The sequence below is a fragment of the Vipera ursinii genome (assembly GCF_947247035.1).
Source record: "Vipera ursinii genome assembly, chromosome: 1".
Classification (NCBI taxonomy): domain Eukaryota; kingdom Metazoa; phylum Chordata; class Lepidosauria; order Squamata; family Viperidae; genus Vipera; species Vipera ursinii.
The window spans coordinates 66,617,266-66,639,089 of NC_139512.1; the positions used below are offsets into that span (position 1 = coordinate 66,617,266).

Genomic DNA, 21,824 nt, shown 5'->3' on the forward strand with positions numbered 1-21,824 from the left:
GGGAGCCATGTCATTTGCTGGTGTTGGTCCACTGTGCTTCATTAAGTCCAGGGTCAACACAGCCGTCTACCAGGAGATTTTGGAGCACTTCATGCTTCCTTTTGCAGACAAGCTTTATGGGGATGCTGACTTCATTTTCCAGCAGGACTTGGCACCTGCCCACACTGCCAAAAGCACCAAAACCTGGTTCAATGACCGTGGGATTACTGTGCTTGATTGGCCAGCAAACTTGCCTGACCTGAACCCCATAGAGAATCTATGGGGCATTGCCAAGAGAAAGATGAGAGACATGAGACCGAACAATGCAGAAGAGCTGAAGGCCGCTATTGAAGCATCCTGGTCTTCCATAACACCTCAGCAGTGCCATAGGCTGATAGCTTCCATGCCACGCCACATTGAGGCAGTAATTGCTGCAAAAGGGGCCCAAACCAAGTACTGAGTACATATGCATGCTTATACTTTTCAGAGGTCCGATATTGTTCTATGTACACTCCTTGTTTTATTGATTGCATGTAATATTCTAATTTTCTGAGATTGTGGATTTGGGGTTTTCATGAGCTGTACGCCATAATCATCACAATTATGACAAATCACGGCTTGAACTATCTTGCTTTGCATGTAATGAGTCTATCTCATATATTAGTTTCCCCTTTTAAGTTGCGTTACTGAAATAAATGAACTTGTGCACAATATTCTAATTTTATATATTTCATACAAAAAATGAAAGTATAAAGACTGTATTTGGCTTTTTGACATAAGTTTTAGTTTATTATTTTGTATAATTTACGTTACATCATTATTTTATATTAGATATGTTGTATTATTATATTTTTAAATATTGCTCTTTGACAGTAAATAAAGACATATAGATCACACTGTGATTACATAAGTTACTTAAAAGAGCACTGAGCAAGGCCACCACAGGTAGCTGCTGTTAGTTTCAATGAGAATTCTGCTTGAGATTTTTAGAAATTCATGATTCTTCAAGTCATAACTTGTTCCATGGAACAAAGTTTTTATCTGTTTTGAAGCAGATCTGCCAGAAACACTTTGGATGTCTCCAAAAGTACTCATCCCAATATTAGTACACAGTAAACAGCTATTCCGTCTTACTGTCCTTCTGGATGCTTGTGTAAAAGAAAAAGGGAAAAGACAGATGAAGTGTAGGAAGGCACTGGGCGATTACTAATGAAGGAATTCCTGAGTGAAACAGCACAATAGCAGCATGATCAGCAAATGCTCTAATCCAGGGGTGTCGAACTCAATTTCATTGAGGGCCGCATCAGCATTGCGGTTGCCCTCAGGGGGCTGGGTGGGTGTGGCCTGGGTGGGAGTGGCTAAAGTGCATATGGCCTACTGTGTGGGCGTGGCCAACTCTACATTGTTCGCATCAAGGGTGCCTATGGGGGCCTGGGCAGGAGTGGGACAGATCTGAGGGTCTCTGGCAGAAGGAGGGTCTCTGGGCCAGAGCCAAGGGAGTGGGGGCCGTTCCCTCACTGTTTCCAGGATGGCTTCGCGGGCCGCATGAAACCACTTTGCGGGCCGGATCTGGCCCCCGGGCCTTGTGTTTGACATGTCTGCTCTAATCACAGGTTTCCATAGTTCTGTCATAAGAAATTGGAAGCAAAAGATTTTTTTTTCAAGTGACACAACTTGGGCAATGTAACCTTATGCAGGACCACTGATTTGTTTTTAAGAAAGATATCCATGGGAACCCAACAAAGGAAAAAGCACATCTCAATCATTATGTGAAAGAACTTTACTTACCGGTGAATGAAGTGGTTCTCCTCAAGATATTTGCAACCGCAAGCAATGTCCCTGGCAATATTGAGCAAGTCCAGCATCGTTAAAGCAGATGGCTGATTCTGTACGGCATGCCATTATGAGAGAGAAAGAGGAAGGCAAAGAAAATTAAATTCAGAAGGTCCTTGTTTAGCAACTGCCTCATTTAGTAACCATTCACAGTTACAATGATCATTGAGCCAGTTAATTTCACAACCAATCCTTGAATTCATAAATTTACAGTAAAGCAAAAGTAAGTTGAAGTAAGAACTTAAGCACAATTGCAGTTTCAATTTAGCTACCACCTTTGTTTAATGACTGAGTTGCCAGTCCCAGTTGTGGTCACTAAATGAGGACCACGCCAATCAAGAGTGGAAATGAGATAAAGAACTATTTACATTGTTTAATTCGATCCTGTGACCCAGGATGAGGTGGACAGGATCATGAGGAGACTGAGTTCCACCACGTGTTTATTGGACCCATGCCCCTCCTGGCTTGTGTATGCAGCTCGGGAGGAGACATGAGGCTGGTTCCAGGCAGTAATAACTGCTTCTTTGAGGGAGGGTACCTTCCCTGCCGCCTTGAAGGAGGTGGTGGTGAGGCCCCTCCTCAAGAAGCCTGCCCTGGACCCGGCTATTTTGAACAACTATCGTCCGGTCTCCAACCTTCACTTTCTTGCGAAGGTTGTTGAGAGCGTGGTGGCGCATCAGCTTCCTCTGTTCCTGGAGGAAACTGATTATCTTGACCCGTACCAATCGGGCTTTAGGCCTGGGTACAGCACGGAGACGGCATTGGTTGCGCTGGTGAATGATCTCTGCCGGGCTCAGGACAGGGGTTGTTCCTCTGTCCTAGTCCTATTAGACCTCTCAGCGGCTTTTGATACCATCGACCATGGTATCCTACTGCAGCGTCTCAGGGGGTTGGGAGTGGGTGGCACTGATTTACAGTGGTTCTCCTCCTACCTCCTGGGCCGCTTGCAGTCGGTGTTGACGGGAGGGCAGAGGTCTGCCCCGAGGCCTCTCGTTTGTGGAGTTCCTCAGGAGTCGGTCCTCTCTCCCCTCTTGTTCAACATCTATATGAAGCCGCTGGGTGAGCTCATTCATGGTTTCGGGGTGGGGTATCATCAGTATGCTGATGATACCCAGCTTTTTCTTTCCACCCCGAACGAACCCAGTGATGCCCTCGACGTGATGTCCCATTGCCTGGAGGCAGTCCGGGTTTGGATGGGGAGAAACAGGCTTCGACTCAATCCCGCCAAGACTGAGTGGCTGTGCATACCGGCATCTCGGATTAACCAGTCTTTTCCATCGCTAACTATGGGGGGTGAGGTATTACCCCCCGTTGATAGGGCCCGCAACTTGGGTGTCCTCCTGGACTCATGGCTCATGGACCGAGATGCCCTACGCACAGTCACTCATGCACTCGTGACCTCCCGGATAGACTACTGCAATGCTCTCTACATGGGGCTGCCCTTGAGGACCACACGGAGGCTTCAGCTGGTGCAGAATGCAGCCGTGTGAGTTGTGATGGGAGTCTCCCGATACTCCCGTGTAACACCTCTTCTCCGCGAGCTGCATTGGCTTCCAGTTGCCCTCCGTGTGAGATTCAAGGTGCTGGTGATGACCTATAAAGCCCTAAATGGCATGGGTCCGGATTATCTCAGAGAGCACCTGCTGCCAGCATCAACTTCCCATCATCCTGTGTGCTCCCACAGGGAGGGCCTCCTCAGGGTCCCACCGGTCAAGGATTGCCGACAGGCGATCCCCAGGGGGAGGGCGTTCTCTGTGGGCGCGCCTACCCTATGGAATCAACTGCCAACGGAACTCCGGATCGCCCCTGACCTTCATTCGTTTCGCTGGGACCTAAAAACCTGGCTTTTTGAGTTAGCTGCCCTGGACTGAGGGGTTTTAAGGTTTTTAAATTCTATTTTTAAATTTTGGGGCTATTGATTTAACTTTATTTTAATTTTTATATTGTATTGTTTTAATTTTGCCCTGTAAACTGCCCTGAGTCCTTCGGGAAAAGGGCGGTATCTAAACTGAATTAATTAAATAAATAAATAATAAATTGTGCCCAGGACCTGTTTGAAGTGTCAACCTCTCCTGCTTCAGAAATTGAAGAGAGTTAGGGAAACATTGACCTTGCTCACAAATGTCAGGTACAGCGATCTATTTCAGCTCAGAATTGATGTCCCTTTCAGATGGAAGCATAGTTTGTTTCTCTCCCATTTGAAGGAATGAATAAAAAGGGAGGGAACGGAACCAAATTAAAAGGGGGAAAGCTGTCTCTCTCACTCTCTTCTCACTACGCCTTCGGCCCTGCCAGCTCACGTCAAGAAAGATGGCGCTTTCCAGAAAAAAATAAAATAAACATCTCTTCCGTTATTTTTTCTGAAGCACTACATGCTTATTATACACCAATATCCTGGGGTGTGTGTTTCAAGTAAGAGGGAAATGTGACTTTTGAAGTTTTTCTTTTCTGGCTCAGAGGGTCTAATGCCAATCCCACAAAGTTTGTTATACATGTAGAAAGTCAGCTAGGATTGTGCAGCATGCCAACCCATGGCAAGAGATAATTTTAGAACAACATGGCAATCTTCTTGATGATTAGAAAAAAATAGGTTATAGAGAGAAGGGAAATATGAGGAAATGTTGGACAAAATGGTTTGATTAGAGTTGTGTGTATAACAATCAAGGAGGATAGGAAGCCACACACACACATATATTTATTTTAATATATATATATATATATATATATATATATATATATATATATATATATATATATATATATATATATATATATATATATATACACACACACACTTCATGTTTCCTGGTTTTTATATTCTTTTTCTTTTTTCTACCTTTTCTATTCTATTCTTTTCCTCACATTTACTTTACCAATGTTTTTCTTTCTTCTTTCTTTGAATGTAGTTCTTATTATCTATATAAAATCTTTTATTTTTTCTAAAATAACAGAGAACAGTATATCAATCTTTATACCTAAGAGAGTGAAGGATGCAAGCACTAAAGAATCACTGTGCAGAAAGATAGGTGGCTAATAAACTTTACAAATAAATAAATAAAAAGACAAATGTAAAACTGAAGTACATTTTTAATCCCTGCTCTGAAATCTCAGTTTGCCTGACCACATTTGAAACCTGGTCAGAAAGGGCAACCCACACTTCCAGACTCAACCAGGTCTTTATAATACATGCATAAATACCTTACATACTTGCAGATAATCCCATCTGTGGCTAAAATGAACTCAATGTTGGGGGTGAATTCTGAGGGATTCCTGGTGCTCTCTGAGCTTGGTGATTTTCTTGCAGACATTTCATTATCCAAACTAGGTAACATCATCAGTGCTAGTCAGTGCAGTGGTCTAGTACTGAGGATGTTGCCTCATTTGGGTAATGAAACATCTGCAAGAAAACAACCAAGCTCAGAAAGCACCAGGGACCCCTCATTTCAACCCTCAGTTACAAATATTCTCCTTTATTGGGATGCATTCTGGTAACTAAAATTCTTGACTTATCCATGAGTACGGGCAGTACTTGTTAAATGACCACAACTGGGACTGGCAACTTCATTGTTAAATGAAACTGTCACTAAGTGAAACTGTAATGTATTGGCCATTTTTCTGTGTAAAATCATTTGCTTAATGTCTGATCACTTGTTTAATGTCTGACCAACTTTTGTCTGTGTTATGCAACGGTTGCTGTACTGAGCCAGACTTGCTGTCTCCAGGCTGATAATGAGGTTTTGGGCGGGAAACTGCTACTTTAAACCTATTGGTTCCGCCTAGAGGTCAACTGTATAAATAGCTGAGCAGCAGCTATTAGCTTGCTTCTGTTCTGAGTTAATAAACTTGTTTGCTGTTTTAACACCTCGTCTCGCTTAATGCCGAAAGAACCGAAGATATAACAGAAACCATGACTATGCTTATCAACTTACATCAGCTTTCTTTTGCTTTACAGACCTACGAAGTATAAAAATGTAAAGATTGGTCATAAAGTTACTTTTTCATCACCATCATAACTGCAAATGATCACTAAACAAGACAGGCACTAAACCTGCATATATGGCAGCTACTTTATTGAAGCTGTGCAATAGTGTGAAAATAATTCCTGTTTCGACAGCTCATTGGATACCAGAGCAGGAGAAGGTTGGGAAAAGGAAGAACTGACTCACCTCCCGAGGCCGATTCTGCCGTAGGAAGCTCTTCATATCTCCTCCAGTCATCAGCTCCAAAAGGATAAAACGAGGCAACGTTTGCAGGCTCACCCCAATGCATTGCACTATATTCTGGTGACTGAACTTACTTCAGATTAGCCACCACACAGCAGCAAAGCAGAGGAGGGGAAAAAATAATATTGGTCTTTGATAGCAACTAATTTAATATCTCATTAAATTCTGATTAATTGTAACTCTATACAGTGAATGATTTTAGACCCAGAAGGCTTATAGACAATGATTAATTATATAAGAGGATTAATTTTGAGTAGAACATTGATTCTTGCATATGTTAAATTTTCCAGCTTTTTTCTTGTAATCCATGGAGTTCACCAACACTCCATTCTTAAAATCTGGCAACAAATTATGGCAATAGAAGTCTTGACTGTTTCCAGAAACATAACCAGTCAAATGGGAGCACTAAAGCTGTGATAAACTTTGGACACTTATTTTACTAAAATAAAATCCTAGTTTTCCAAAAAGCAGACTCAGGTTGCAGCTGGGCCATTCTACATCCTTGGCATGTCCTCTATGCTGTTCAGTGACAAGGAAAATGTAGACAACTGCTTGGTGCAAAAATATAGCCTGAACCTGTTCTAAACTATTATGGAAACTTCTCTCTCCATAGTACCTTCCCTGTCTTTAAGATGGCAAACGGGAGAACATATGGTAATTATTAGGTGCAAAAATATGTGACTGATCTTATCTATGTGCTTGAGAGTATAACTTAGCTAAAAACCAATCTCATTCCTCATTGCAGAATGGCACAGCAGTTATGTTATTTGGACCAGGGAGACTCAGATTAAACCCTCTTCAACCATGGAACTCATTGGTTGACTTTGGGCCAATCCCATTTTCTCTCAGTTCACTTTCCCTCTCAAGGTTACTATGGGGATAAAATGAGGGATGATTATCATGTAAATCACTTAGATTTATCAAAGAAACTGTTGCTATGAATATGATAAATAAATGAGACTCCAAAAATAATGCTGTTGAAATTGAAATGGAACAATCTCTGCCAAAAGCACTAGATTTAAGCTTCTCCCAATTGCCATGATGCTGATACCTTGTTAGCCCACCCCAGCTTCCCGTATCCCCAGGATTGCAGTTGATAACAGGAAAAAGCAGATATGCTTTCCATACTTAGATGGAAAATGTTTGTATCATCACATTCTTAAAAATAATGATTCCAAGATGGATGCCATCTGTACATATGTATAATTAGGTTTCCCAGTGAAGAAATGCTGATGTCAGTACATAAGGCATGAACTGTTGATATGATTTGGTCTCTCATTACAATTCACAGTGTTAAATTGCTAGTAAACCTCTTGTAGAGAAATAATACCACTGAGGAAAGAACAGGACTTAACACTCTTTCAAATTCAACCAAACTTTAAAATAAATTTTAAAGCCTTTTCCTTCTGTGTAAATAAATTTGCAGATGAAACCACATTGGCTACAGTATATTTAACTTATCCATGGCAAAACAGTCATTTCATGACATTAAATGACACACATAAACAGACGGTTCTGGGCAACCAACTCATTATTGCTGTTTGGACAATCAATGTATTTAATGTTTTGTTTGTTTTGGCCTTCAGACCAGGATTCTTATGAATTCTGGGTGTGGAGAGCCTTAAATACTTTTCCTATGTTGTAAAAAGTAAAAACATACATCCCTCAACTGAGGCTTGAAACATAAATACTTATAATTCAATTCTTTAAATAATTAAAGTATAATTTATAATTAATCAAAACAACTCTCCCTGCTTCTTGTTCCAAAAGGATTAAAATTATTTTTTGAAGTTCTCTCCTACAAAGAGGCAATAGTTACCCAACTGAAAGGATGTCCATGGATATATAACAATCTCATATATTTATCAATAATTAGAATTGTGACATAGCTGAACTGTTTTATTGGTTATTTACTAATATTTGAATTTTTTAATAAATGTTTTATTAATTTTCTATTTTCACAAACAAGTGCTCAATAGACAACATGATGACTGAGTCCATTAGTGATTCTGTGGTACATATAAGCTTCTTCCAACTAAGTCCAATATTACACCCGCCAGCACATCCTCTCTTCCTCTGGTAATAACCATTTTTACACACTAAGCAAATACAATTCTTATTATTGTTAGTAAACATACAATTGGATATCAACATTTGTTAAATTTTTCTAATAATATCAATAATAACAGTTTAAAATATCTTTTCTAGCCAAAGGATATCTTAATTGCATTTGTACTCAATTTCCACTTATTTAATTCATATCCTATTTTCACTTTTTTCCAATTTTAATTTCCCATCCATGTTCAAAATATCCAATCATTTATAATTTCAAAACAAGTTATATTTGGGCAACCAAAAGCATCCCTTATTCAAAGTTCTTAACATATTCTTATTTCCCTTTTCATACCAAGATATAATATTCTGATTACAAATCCTAACTATCTAGTTATAATAATACTTCTATTTCTAACAATCTATTCTTAACCATATTCAAACCTCTAATTAATAATATAGCATCCTCTCTAATAGGTCAAATCTTCTGTTTCCTTCAATATTACTCTAGCTTTCTTTCTTTGCCAATTAACTTTTCAAGTCAGTGCTTTTGGATCATCAACTAGTTCTTATTCTGTATATTAATTGAAACAAGGGTTAAAGTGTTTTTGGAAGAGCTAGCCTGTTGATATTCATTAAACCATCTCCCTCCTTCTCCAGTTCCCCACAGTTGTCTTAATGACTTTATCTTCCATTCCATTAGCTCTCCTTCCTTGTCATCCAGTATGTTCTGATGTTGGTTTATAAAATGTCTTTTTCGTTTCCAATATTATCATTGTGTCTTCTGAGTTTTCATTTATCTGAGTCTGGTCATTAGTTTCTTCCTTTAGATTCTAAATGTTTGTGAGCACTCTCTAGTTCTCCTTCTATTTTCTGGGTTGCTTGTTCCTTGTCTGTAGTTGTTTTTTGAGTTTGTAGATTTAAATTAGAAAAATGTTCTTTTATCGCCTTTGCATTATTTTTAACCTGCTCACAAGCTAAAATAATTGGTTTTTTGGTATTAATTTCAACATGGAGAGAATTTCTTTCCGTATTTCATCAGTAATTTCTTGGTGATATGGCAAGTTAATGCTACTGGGAACAGATGTTAGACAGTGTTTTACTATTTAAAGCTGAGTATGAAACATCCATTTTTTTTGTAAGTAGCCTTTATAGATTTATCCAACCATCCATTCCTGAATCTCCCCTAAGCAGATATAAGTAAATTCAAATTTTTCTGTCCAGTAAGAAATATATCCTTTCTATCCAGAGGGGGAAAAAAGAACCATTGAAGGTTGTTTAACAATCAAAGATTTATAATCCAAAGTGTTCCATATGTTTCTTTTACAAGAAAATAAATCTACAATATAGTTCTGAAAGTCAGTATTTATGTTCAAAATTCAGACAGGCCAAATTTAGAATATTTGTTATCAACTCTGCCACACAGATAAGCAGTCCCCAAGCCTGTTCCTTTTTTCTCAGCTGCAATTCTCAATAGTAAAAGCTTCGAAGGCCAGACAAAGTTTTATATAGTTCTCGACTTCAAGCCAGGTTTCTTTTAAGCATAAATAAGTTGTAGTGCCATAATTCACCAGTAGATGTCATCAACGATTCTTTCCAGTTTTTAGATCCAAAACTTTTATTGTAAACTTTTCAAGTCTTTTTTTTAAAAAGGTCTTAAAAACACTTTTAGCCCACAAATTTTCAACCTGTATGTATATATTAATTCCAAATAAGTCTTATAGGTTTCACCATTTTCCCCAAGTAATTAATTCGCCCCTTTTCTTTTCTGAGGGAATGGGGTGGAAATTTCCTTTCCCTCTTTCATTGGGGGGAGTGCTTTGGGCAGAATTTCAGGAAGAGGTCTTAAAATCATAAAGAAAGGATCATGTCTCACCCAGTTTCATCTACGTTGCTGTAAAGTTGCTTGGTAGTGCTTGTTGACTTCCGTTGTCAGCAACTTCGGACTGGCTACACGAATGCAGCCAGTCTTTCCCCCACTGGTTTGGAGGGCTTCCTCGAATCAAACGGGAGGGCTGCCACCCCCCTGCAATCAACGAGAGTCCCCTCTTTGCTTGCCGCCTCTACAGGGTGACTTTCGACCCTTTCCAGGGTCGAAAATAATTGTGTCTTTAACTGAAGGACTTAGCCAAAAAGGATTTCAGGAGACTATAGTTTAGCAAATGGTTGCAGAGGTCTTAGAGTTGGCTGAATTTCCTCTTAGGGCTTGTCCACAATCTCTCTAACTTCAGTTTGAAGTTCTTGAAGGACACCTCCATATCATGCAGCTTTTTCTCATCTCCAATCCTTAGCTAATGTGTTTTTTTCTGAAAATGGAGCCTTCCGATCTGCAGGATGTACTGTATAGTGATTCAGCTGCAATTGACCTGACAATGCAATACCAAGTGGGATCTGCTCAGCTCTTATAAGACACACTCCATCCCCTGCAGTCATCCACAGTGGGTAGGAGCTGACAAACAGGATGCCTGGTCTTATGACCCTTTGAAGTAATGTTTACTCTTCCTTCCTATATCCTCTGTGCAAAACTTTGGCAGGTTGCGCAGAGGAAAAATGCTTGTTGATGGGAGAGTATCCTTCTGCCATCCCCAGAGCAGTGTGTAAGCTTGTTACATGGGGGATCTGAGAGGACAGAGCATGACTGAAGTCATACTTTTACTTCCCGACAGTCAGCTTGCTGTGTCAATCTCCGTCATCTCACTCTCGTGGATCGGGCAGGCACTGCAGGGATGGGTAGGGTCTTATCAGTAAGGGAAAAGCAGAAATCCCCCAGCCACCCTATAGATCAGGTTCTAGCAGCCTACTAAACCCACCACTCTAGCCATCTGGCAGAACTTCCCTCCTCATTAGGTTCAGCCCACACTGAGGAGGCTTTCAGGAAAGTTTTTCTTGCTAACATAATCACTCAGCTCACCTTTTGGTGCAGTAAACTGTTAAGACATCAACCCTCAGACCTTCATTCATGAAGCAGTGTTAAGAAGGGTTATGGGGACAGATCAAGTTTATTCTGGGGTACTTTGTGGACTGCAGGATGGCACATGAAACCAGCTGTCTAGAAGTGCTCTTAGATATTCCTTCTAGAAATACACCAGGGTTATTTGGAGTGATGGTAAAGAGGGGAAAAGAAAACACAGGCTGACAAAGACACAGTGAGAAACATTTTGGGAGAAGACTCCTGAGAAAAACAAAGGAAAAAATATAAGGAGGAATTTCATTGTCCAATCCTGTTTTGGCTGTGATTTCTGAAGCTTCCCCTCCTTGCAGCTGGCATGGGCTGTGTTCAATAAATGCAACCTGTATATTCTTGGCTTAGGGATTTGTACTTCAAACTCGGGAACTTTAAAAAGTATTAATTTTTTTAATAACATACACTACATTTTCTCAGCATGGAATAATTAAAGAAATATTCCATTGTCACTTCACTGGGTAATATCTCATTTTCTTGACTGGTGGAAAGAGCCAACCATAAGAACATATTTGAAAGTATCCAGTGGACAGATGTTTAAAAAATGCAAACATGCATGGCCCCTACTCAGAAGTCCTTGAGTTTGGGAGGGATGCAGTCACGTCTGATTGGGCCTCAGCCACTTGCTGGAGCTGAAGAGGGAAGCAATCTCTTACAAATGGTGCTAGGAATGTTTTTTCATGCCAAGCATTTAGGGAGAGGCAGATAGCAATTACAGCTGATCAACTCCTAGCTATAAATCAAGGTACTTTTCTGATGTGCAGAAACCTGCTGAAAATTTTCCTAAGGTGTGTCTCATTTCTATTAAAAAATGTGTTTGTGTGTGTGTGTGTGTGTGTGTGTGTAATACACTGTTGAAACTGCCTGTCATGAAGAGTCAACTCAGTCTTTGGGTTCTCCTGGGATGCTGAAGCACCTCTCTTTTTTAAAGCTATTATACAATTTTAATTGGAAATACGTACTATAGCCAGAACCTGAAGATATGTTGGTCTATAGATCCAACAATTCCCAGTCAGGAGATCTGCAAATAGTAGTGGTTATACCCCATTTTCTGACTCTTCCTTCACCCCATAAGAGCCACAGAATTAACACTCCCTAGGTGGAGAATATGTATCTGACTTTGAAAAGGTAAGCAAAGTCACATATAGATAATATTTGGATATGAGACAACCAGGAATTGGGAAGTTAAAAATCTAAAAATCTTAGAAGAAAGCAGTGAGAAAATATTTAATATTGGCAACAAAACTATATGGGCACTTAGTGAATCCTGAGCCCAATTAAAGGGAGCCCTGAACACACAGTGATTGAAAAGCAAGCGACATCTATTAAAATATGTAACTAATAACATGTAGGGATGAGGAAGGTGTTCAGTGCTGAGAAGTCCAATCCTTTTACATGAGTATACTGTATTGAGCATAGCTCTCTGCAATGTGACACCTACCTGGGAGTCACTCATGTTCTGGCACTGTCTTGTGTGAACATTTATGTTTATGTTGCAACTCTGATGTAGACACCTATTTACAGGCTGTGTCAGGACCCACCTCAATCCACATCTTAGGAAATAAGAACTCTTGGATGCAAGTTTAGTCCAAAAGGAAAATGTTTACTAGGATGGAATCGATTGTGGCAATACAATACGGAATCTAACAAAGTTACATTTCAATCCTATATAAAGCATTCCCATTTCAGCCCCTCCCCTCATCCATTTGGTCAGATGTCAGGCCCTTCCATGGGAAAGGGAACTCTCCTTGGTTTTATGGTTATTGCTTCCTTTTGTAGTAAATGAAGATGCAATCCAGATCTGTCTCTCCCCCTCCCTCCCCCAGTTCAAATGTTCCCTGTTGTTTGAAAATGCCTAAAGTCTATCCTCTCCCCCCCCCCCCTTCGGAGAGATGGCAGAATCTCCAGAATAAGCACATTGTTCTACCTATACATTTATGAAATGTGATATAAATGGATTCTGACATTCGGCTCTCCTTTCAGAAAAAAGATGAGTCCATCTGTGGGGAAAGAAAACATATAAATGTTAGCCTGGTTTGTTCGGATATTCTGTATGAAACCTCTAAAGCAACTTGGGTGCTTTAACATGGAGTTTGTTAACCCACTCATTTTCTGAGGAGGGGAGGTGTTTCCATGCCACTAAATATTGTATCGTTCCATGGTGTTTTCTGGAATCTAAGATTTCTTTCACTTCAAAATGTTGTTCTCCTTCCACCATGATGGGTGGTGGTGGTGGTGGGATTTTTTCTCGTAGTGGAGATTGTTGTTCTCTCTTTAATAGACTGCAGTGGAAAGTTGGGTGTATTCGTCTAAGATTTTTGGGTAGTTCTAATTCAACTGTTACTGGGTTTATGATTCTTTTAATTGGAAAGGGTACAATATATTTTGGTCCTAGTTTTTTACAGGGTTGGAGTGATTTCAGGTATTTTGTGGATAAATATACCATCTCTCCTACCCTAAATGGTGTGGGATCGGTTCTTTTTTTGTCTGCCTGTGTCTTGTATGCTTTTCTGGCATCTTCCAACGCTTTCTTAACGATTGGCCATGTATTTTGTAATTGAGCAATCCATTCCTTCAGATCAGGAATAACCGGTTCTTTTGGGGTTAGTTCTGGTATTGGGTTGAAACTCTGGCCTGTAGCTACTTGAAAAGGAGTGTAACCTGTGCTTGAGTGGACTGCATTATTATATGCTACTTCTGCAAAAGGCAGTAGGTCCGCCCAGTTGGACTGCTGAAAAGTAATAAAGCATCTCAGATATTGTTCAAGTATATTATTAAGTCTTTCAGAAGCTCCGTCTGTCTGAGGATGGTGACTAGATGACAGTCCTTGGGTGGTTCCTAAGAGGGATAAAAATTCTTTCCAAAATGCCAACGTAAATTGCACCCCTCTGTCAGATATGATGTGTTGTGGTACCCCGTGCAATCTGTAAATATGCTGTACAAAAAGTTTTGCTAATGCTTTGCGGTCGGGATTTTTTGGCAAGTATGAAATGTACTTGCTTAGAGAACAGATCTGTGACAGTCCAGACTACGGTGTTTCCATTACTTTCTGGCAGTTCTACGATAAAATCCATGGCTATTTCTTTCCATGGAGCTGAGGGGTTTGCCACTGGTTGTAACAGACCTTGCGGTTTCCCTTGCAGTCTTTTAGCCATCGCACAAATTTGGCAGCTACCCACATAGCTTTCTATGTCCTTTTTCATAGATGGCCACCAAAATTGCCTTTTAGTTAAGTGTAGGGTTTTTACAAAGCCAAAGTGTCCTACTGATTTTGTATCATGGCACAGTTGCATGAAATTGATTCTCTGTGTGGCAGGTATATATAGCTTCTCCCCCACCCATGGCAGTCCATCTTTAATTGTGCACACATGTCTATTTTTCTGGAACCATTCATCACTTTCCAAAGACTTCCTGAATTCTATTCCAGTTTGGCTATCTACCTTCGGCTTCATTTTTTCTTGTGCCCTGGTGGTGACTGGTGCTGCCAGTTGTTGTTTCAGTACAAGTGGTTTAAAGTCAGTAACTCTTGTGCTGTTATATTGGGGCATGCGGGATAATGCATCTGCCAGGAAGTTCTTCCCCCCTGGTAAGTGTTTGAGAGTGAAATTGAATCGGTGAAAATGTTGGGACCAGCGGGCTTGCTTAGGAGTGAGCTTCCTGGGCGTTTTTAGTGCTTCCAAACTTTTGTGGTCTGTCCAGACCTGGAAAGGTATTTTATTTCCTTCTAAAAATTGGTGCCATGTTAGTAATGCCCACCTCAACGAGAATGCCTCTTTTTCCCATATTGGCCAGCGTTGTTCTGTTTCTGTGAGTTTTCTGGATGTGTATGCGCATGGTTGCAACGTCCCCCCATCATTTTCTTGTAATAGTACGGCTCCTACCGCTACATCACTCGCATCTGCCTGTATTACAAAAGGTTTGTCGGGATCTGGGTGTTTTAGGACAGGTTCAGCAGAAAAAAGTCTCTTTAGCCTCTCAAATGCTGCTTGACATTCCATTGACCATTTCAGAGGCTGGCTGGGTTTCACGGGTGACCCCCCCTTCGTTTTCAACAAATTTGTGAAGAGCATGGCTATTTGGCCAAATGCGGGGATGAATTGGCGGTAGAAATTTGCAAACCCCAGGAAACTTTGTAGTTGCTTCTGTGTGCGGGGGGGGTGTGTGTGCCCACTCTAGTACTGCCCTGACCTTCTCAGGGTCCATTTCGATGCCCTCTGGAGATATGCGATACCCCAGGTAGTCATTTTTTTCCTGATGGAATTCACACTTCAATAATTTAGCATATAAATGGGCAGCTTTCAGCTTCTTCAGGACTGCTCTGACTAGTTTGATATGTTCCTCTTTGGTTTCTATGAAGATAAGGATGTCATTGAGGTAAACCAGGACCCCCTTATATAGGTGCTCTCTCAGCACGTCATTAATTAATTGCATAAAGACTGTGGGGGGCCCTTGCAGTCCGAATGGCAATACTTTGAATTGATAGCACCCCATTGGGCAGTTGAATGCAGTCTTCCATTCGTCTCCTTCCTTAATCCTAATACGGTAGTATGCTTCCCTCAGGTCTAGTTTGGTAAAAATCTTTCCTTTCGATAGGTGGGATAGCATATCCTTCATTAGGGGAAGGGGGTACAGATTACATTCACTAATTGTGTTCAAATTTCTATAGTCCACAACCAAGCGAAAAGAACCATCCTTCTTCTCCCTGAACAGAACCGGGGTGGCCACTTTGGGTTTGGCAGGCTCAATAAATCCTCTTTCTAAGTTTTTCTTTATGAATCTTTCCATTTCTGCCATTTCCCTTAGGCTCATGGCATACATCCTGGGTTTTGGGAGTTTTGCCCCAGGTTTGAATTCTATGATGCAGTCTGTGGGGTGGGGGGGGGGAAAGCTCATCTGCTCTTTCCTCACTGAAAACCTCAGCCAGGTCCCTGTATTCTTCCGGTATCTCTGGTAACCCCTTCTCTTTCCCCACTGCTGCTGTCTCCTCCCTCTGGGTTGGGGGGGTGCTTTTGGAGTCTAAGTTCTTCTGCCCCCCCTTTGGGAAATTGAGTTCTGCTGTCCTCCAGTTTATCCTGGGGTTCCATTTCTTCAGCCATTCCAGCCCTAGAATCATTGGGCATGCCTGGGGCCACTATAAACGTTATGTCCTCCTCATGGGGCCCCAGTGATAGGTGGATTGGTAAAGTGGCTAGGGTGGTTGGTCCTCCCCCTGCTATTGTCCCATCTAATTGACTAAAAGAGATTGGTTGTTTTAGCTTCCTCACTGGGATGCTCAATCTCTCCACCAGCGTTGGGCTGATAAGGCAGTGGATGCACCCAGAGTCTATCAGAGCTTTTATTTTGGCTGCTTCAGGCATAGGGGAAGCTAATATAGTCACTGTCTTAAGTATGGGTGGAAGGGGTCCACTTACCAATGGTTCTTCCTCTGAGCTGTCTTCCGAGTTGTCCACCGTCCCTGCGGTGCAGGCCGGAGTCCAATCCCAGTTCCTGGCAGGAATTGTGGACTCTACAGCCTCTGTCCCCTTCATGGAAGATTCTTTTGTGTTGCCTTGGGGCTTCCCCGGCTTCTTGGAGGATGATGCCTCTGGTTTTTGTGGGGGGGCTTTTGAACGACATTCTGCAGCACGGTGGCCCTCTCTCCCGCAGTTGAAGCAACCTGTTGATTTTTTGGCTGTGGCTGGTGGTTTTTCCCCCTCGCGTGTTTGCTCGGGTGGCAGGCGGCCCCATGGTTTTCCTCTGCGGTGTCTGTTCAGTAGGTCTATTTCCACTTCCTCCGCCAGGATGTACCAGTCGTCGAGATGGGGTGGGTCTCCTCGAGGCAGGCAAGCGTCATACAGGTCGTAGTTTAGACCGTCTTTGAAATGGCTGAGGAGGATGTCTTCTGGCCAGTTCAGCTTGCTGGCAATGGCTCGGAATTCTTGGGTATAATCAGCCACTGCTCTCCTGCCCTGCCTCACCGTTTTGATTCTCTCCCGGGCCTTACGGTCAGCCAAAGGATCCTCGAACTGCCGCCTCAAAGATGACATGAATCGGTTGAAGTCGTTGAGTTCTGTGGCGTTGGAGTCATGCAAGTTCACCACCCAGTCTGCAGCCATCCCATCCAGGGCAGATTGCACAATTCGGATGCGTGCTTTGTCACTGGGGATGTCCCGTCTGTACTCTTCCATGTAGCTGAAGACTTGGGTTAGGAAAAATCCCAGTCGTGATGGCTCCCCCTTGAATTTGACTTCCAGGGGCGGGGGTCTTTGGCTGGAGCGTTGTCTGCGCCGGGGCCGGTATCGCTCCTCATCCTGGTCCCCGTCTGTGGTTCTGGGGTGGGTGGGTACTGCTGAGGCAGCAATTCCTGTTCCATTGGACGGCCCCGGGGTTTCAGGTGTTGGATCCCCTCTGTTACCTTTCCAGTTACGTCCCCAGGCACTGCCTCGGTTGCGATTTTCAGCTCTCTCCTCCCTCAGTGAGCTCAGGGTTGCTTTCATCAGATCAATGGCCTTTTCCAGGATCCACTCCTCCTCACTGGCGTGCAGGGAACTCTCCATCTCTTGCCTCCATTCCGGTTGGTGGTTACTCTGCCTCAGGGTCGCTTCTCCCGAAGCCTTTTCCCACTCACTTTTCCTTCCAACGCCCATCAACCATCAGGGTTTTCGGTCGTACTGCTCCACCGCTTCTTCCCCGGGGGAATATGCTGCTTCAGTTTCCCATCGTCTCTGGGATTCCATTTGGGGGGAAGACTCCCCCTCCATGGGGCTTCCCTCCTCTCTTGCTTCGTCGCCAGACATTGTATTTGTTGCAAAGTCCCCCGGTAAGGTTTTCCCTTCCAGGTTGACTCTTAAAGCAGATTCCGTCTACTGTCAGGACCCACCTCAATCCACATCTTAGGAAATAAGAACTCTTGGATGCAAGTTTAGTCCAAAAGGAAAATGTTTACTAGGATGGAATCGATTGTGGCAATACAAGACGGAATCTAACAAAGTTACATTTCAATCCTATATAAAGCATTCCCATTTCAGTCCCTCCCCTCATCCATTTGGTCAGATGTCAGGCCCTTCCATGGGAAAGGGAACTCTCCTTGGTTTTATGGTTATTGCTTCCTTTTGTAGTAAATGAAGATGCAATCCAGATCTGTCTCTCCCCCTCCCTCCCCCAGTTCAAATGTTCCCTGTTGTTTGAAAATGCCTAAAGTCTATCCTCTCCCCCCCCCCTTCGGAGAGATGGCAGAATCCCCAGAATAAGCACATTGTTCTACCTATACATTTATGAAATGTGATATAAATGGATTCTGACATTGCTGCTAAAAGAATTGCCTCAATGAAGCCCTGAAATCAACTAGGTGATCCTTCTCCGTGTCACTGCACATGAGTATATTGAACATAGTTCTCTGCAATGTGACACCTACCTGGGAGTCACTCATGTTCTGGCACTGTCTTGTGTGAACATTCATGTTTATGTTGCAACTCTGATGTAGACACCTATTTATAGGCTGCTAAAAGAATTGCCTCAATGAAGCCCTGAAATCAACTAGGTGATCCTTCTCCGTGTCACTGCACATGAAAGTAATGGACTTTGAATTTAAAAGGAAAGGAAGAAGATGGCCAGTTAGTTATTTAACTAGGCCTCTACTAATGCTAGCTGAAGTTCCCAATGGAACTTCATTAGACTTTTTGAAAGAAATATATTAGTAGTGGTCATATTGATAATATCTCTGGACCCCTCAGTCCTAGATGACTTTTGCCCAGTATCTAAAAGTCATATACTGGAAATAAGAGATGGTATGTACATATTTTGATTTTTAATAATACTTGTACTGAAGATTGCAGTAGTACAATAAAAACTATTACAAACTACAAAAAATAAAATGAAATGAAAAAATGGAAAGTGCAGAGAGAGAAAGAAAAATAGAACAGAAAATGGTAAAAGTATAACAGTGAAAATATAACAAAGAAAAAGAAAAGAAACACAGCATATAAAGAGTTCCCCATCACCAAAGTATAAACAATTTTAAGAACTTATCACCTTCTTTTAAAATACAGCAGATAATCTCTTCATTTCATATCTCATCTCTTATCTATGAACAGATCCTTCAAAACTCATCATTCAGTCTCAATCAGCAAAAATCCATGAAAGTTATCAGAAATAACAAGATATCAGTTTTAACCTTGATCAAATAAATCCACTTTATATTCCTTCCTTTTAACAGTCTTGATTTTTAATCCCTTCAAATCATGTCCTACCTAGACTTTGTTTACTTTTCATTTTTTCTTTGTGCCTTCTCACAAACCCTTCAGAACTTTGAAAAGTCTCTTCTGTAAATCCAGTACAGAAGAGTCATCCAAATCACTCTTTTGGTTTGCTTTTGTATATCCCTTGTAATTATTAAGACATTAGCTGGTTTCATTTGCAAATACAGTATAGTATCTTTTCCCATATTATTCTTACAGTGTGTAATTTTTGAATCCACTTTCAGATTGGTCTCAATCTTGTCCAGTAAAACTTGTTCCTCTTCCATAACATCCTTTAAACATAGTTTATCTATAGAGGCAGATATTCTTAAAATTAATTTCTGGGTCCAGTATTCAAAAATATCCTCCAATACATCCAATATTAAAGTGTCTTGCTCCATTCTGTGTAAGATAAATTAAATATTCTTCCTCTTTAATTGTAATCTTTATTTCTTTTTGGTTTCCTCTATCGTCCTAGGCTCAAATTGCTCTCCTATCACATCTTCTTTAAAGAAGCTTTTTACCACGTTACCCAGAGAGGTTTGGCTGACCAGAAAAACCATATCCAGTCACCAATTTTGCTGCAATGCCACCTGTACTCCTTTGGAGATGTGTAATTTGTCTTGCCCTGACCGGAAGTCCTCAGTATGTACATACTTTGAATGAGTGTAAGTCTGAATTGCACTGTCAATACATAAAAAACTAGATTTCAGCAGCCTCCAAGCTTTTGCTCACTAGCTTCTTTCAGGACACTGTGAAATTAGAATTTCTATAGAAACACTCTTAAAAGCTCTACTACCAATTGGCAGTTTCTGGAACAGAATTAGGGATATGCGGCTTGTATAATGCATACCTTATTACTGTCTTTTTAAAATTGGTGCTGCTAAAATCAAATGCAAATAAAATCTCTTGAGACAGATTTTTAGTTATGTCTTGTTCACCCTGTTAACTACAATCCTGTCTAAGAAGAAAGTTCTAAAATGCACCTGATTATCAGTGCTTCCATTAGGAAATCCATCTCATCCTGCTCTGAAGAGATTTCTGGCAATGTCTGTCGAAATGAAAAGGGAAAAAAATGTATCAATTGCAAAGGAAGATTTCTAGCAGCAGGAAAATGGAAAGGCAGAACTCTTGTTTATTAAAACAACACTTTGGTTGTGTTTCATTTTTATACTGCTTCTCACTCTGAAAACTAATAAAATTGAAACCCAATGGTTTGAATAAACCATTTTTAAAAAATCCTGAAAACATGATTATACCATTGATATCAATCAAAGCCTCTGATTCAGACAATATAACACAGAGAGATGCTCATTATCTGCCCCCATTTACCTTCCAATTCAGAGCACAGCAGTACAGGTACAGGAGATTGAGTAATTAAAGGGGAAAAATAGAGTTGAGTGGGAATAGAGAATCTTTTTGGTGATGCCCTTCTGATTTGGAAATGTCCTCTTTATAAACAATTCATTGGTCTTACTTTTTATATCTTTTTGATGTCAGGCTAAGCATCTCTGCCTATCTATATCTTTGATCAAACATACTCATCAGCTTCAATTGCCTCAATTCTTTTAACTGTTTAGGAAAATGTGTTTTGCTTTTTTGGTACACCAAGCTATGGTTACTTATAAGCTGCTCAGATGCTTGTTATAATGGAAACATCAGATAACATTTCAGAAATAAAGAAAACAAAAAGAATGTAAAATTCATTAGTTGTAATGATGGGTACTCTCTGATATACTGTCTAGCTAATCTTGACTGATCTTGAAATAAAACTAAGCAGAATCAGATATTGTTAGTTCCTGGATAAGACATCCTCCATGAAATCTGATGACTAAAGACCACATTAAAAAGTTTTGAAAAATCCCAGAAGGCGGCAATAGGTACCCAACAACATGGATGTGTCCGTAAAGTTATCAAGAGTCAGACTCAGCTAATATTAGCTGAAGACACTAACCTTGATAGCCACCTGTAGAGGACTGGGATCTCCTGCGATTCCTACCACTGTTCCTTTGTAAACTTCACCAAATGCCCCATGTCCAAGTTCCCTAAAGGGAGGGAGAAAACAAAAAAAAAACGCATTCAGTTACTTTGTACCCTTCCTATATCTACACCAAGTAAACACTTCTGATTACAAAATGTTGAAAGATCCAGGAACCATTGGAAGTGTCCATTATATTAGGTTGTTAATATACAAATTAAGCATTGTTGATGAAATATGCATTCAAACAGCGGTAGCTTTTCATTAGCACTTTCCCACAAAACAATTGCTTGGATTTAGAGCAAATTCAGGCTCTCTTTCCTGCACTACAATTATAAATATGTGTCCAAATACTATGTTCAACATGCATTCCACAAGGGAAGGGAAATTCTTATAAAATGGCCCTTCTTACTCTTAGCCAAGTTTAGAAATATTAGCACCTGTAAAGAGTTGAGCATTTTATAAATGCAACCATCTCTTCATTTGACAGACCACAACAGCATTCTTGTTACAGCAGGTTCAGGAACACATCACAAAGAAGAGACAAAAATAGCCAAACTATTCTTACCCATGTCTCTACC

At 40.9% G+C, this 21,824-nt stretch overlaps 1 protein-coding gene across 1 annotated transcript in view; it reads right to left on the reverse strand.

Moving 5' to 3' along the window:
- LTK (leukocyte receptor tyrosine kinase) overlaps positions 1-21,824 on the reverse strand; it is a gene marked incomplete at both ends in the record, with an annotated part of 140,107 nt that overhangs the window by 7,067 nt on the left and 111,216 nt on the right. The window contains 4 exons of the mRNA XM_083365850.1: positions 1,768-1,865; positions 5,979-6,108; positions 20,252-20,316; positions 21,220-21,310. Of these exons, the coding sequence (XP_083221976.1) occupies positions 1,768-1,865; positions 5,979-6,108; positions 20,252-20,316; positions 21,220-21,310 (384 nt within the window). The remainder of the gene's footprint in view (positions 1-1,767; positions 1,866-5,978; positions 6,109-20,251; positions 20,317-21,219; positions 21,311-21,824) is intronic.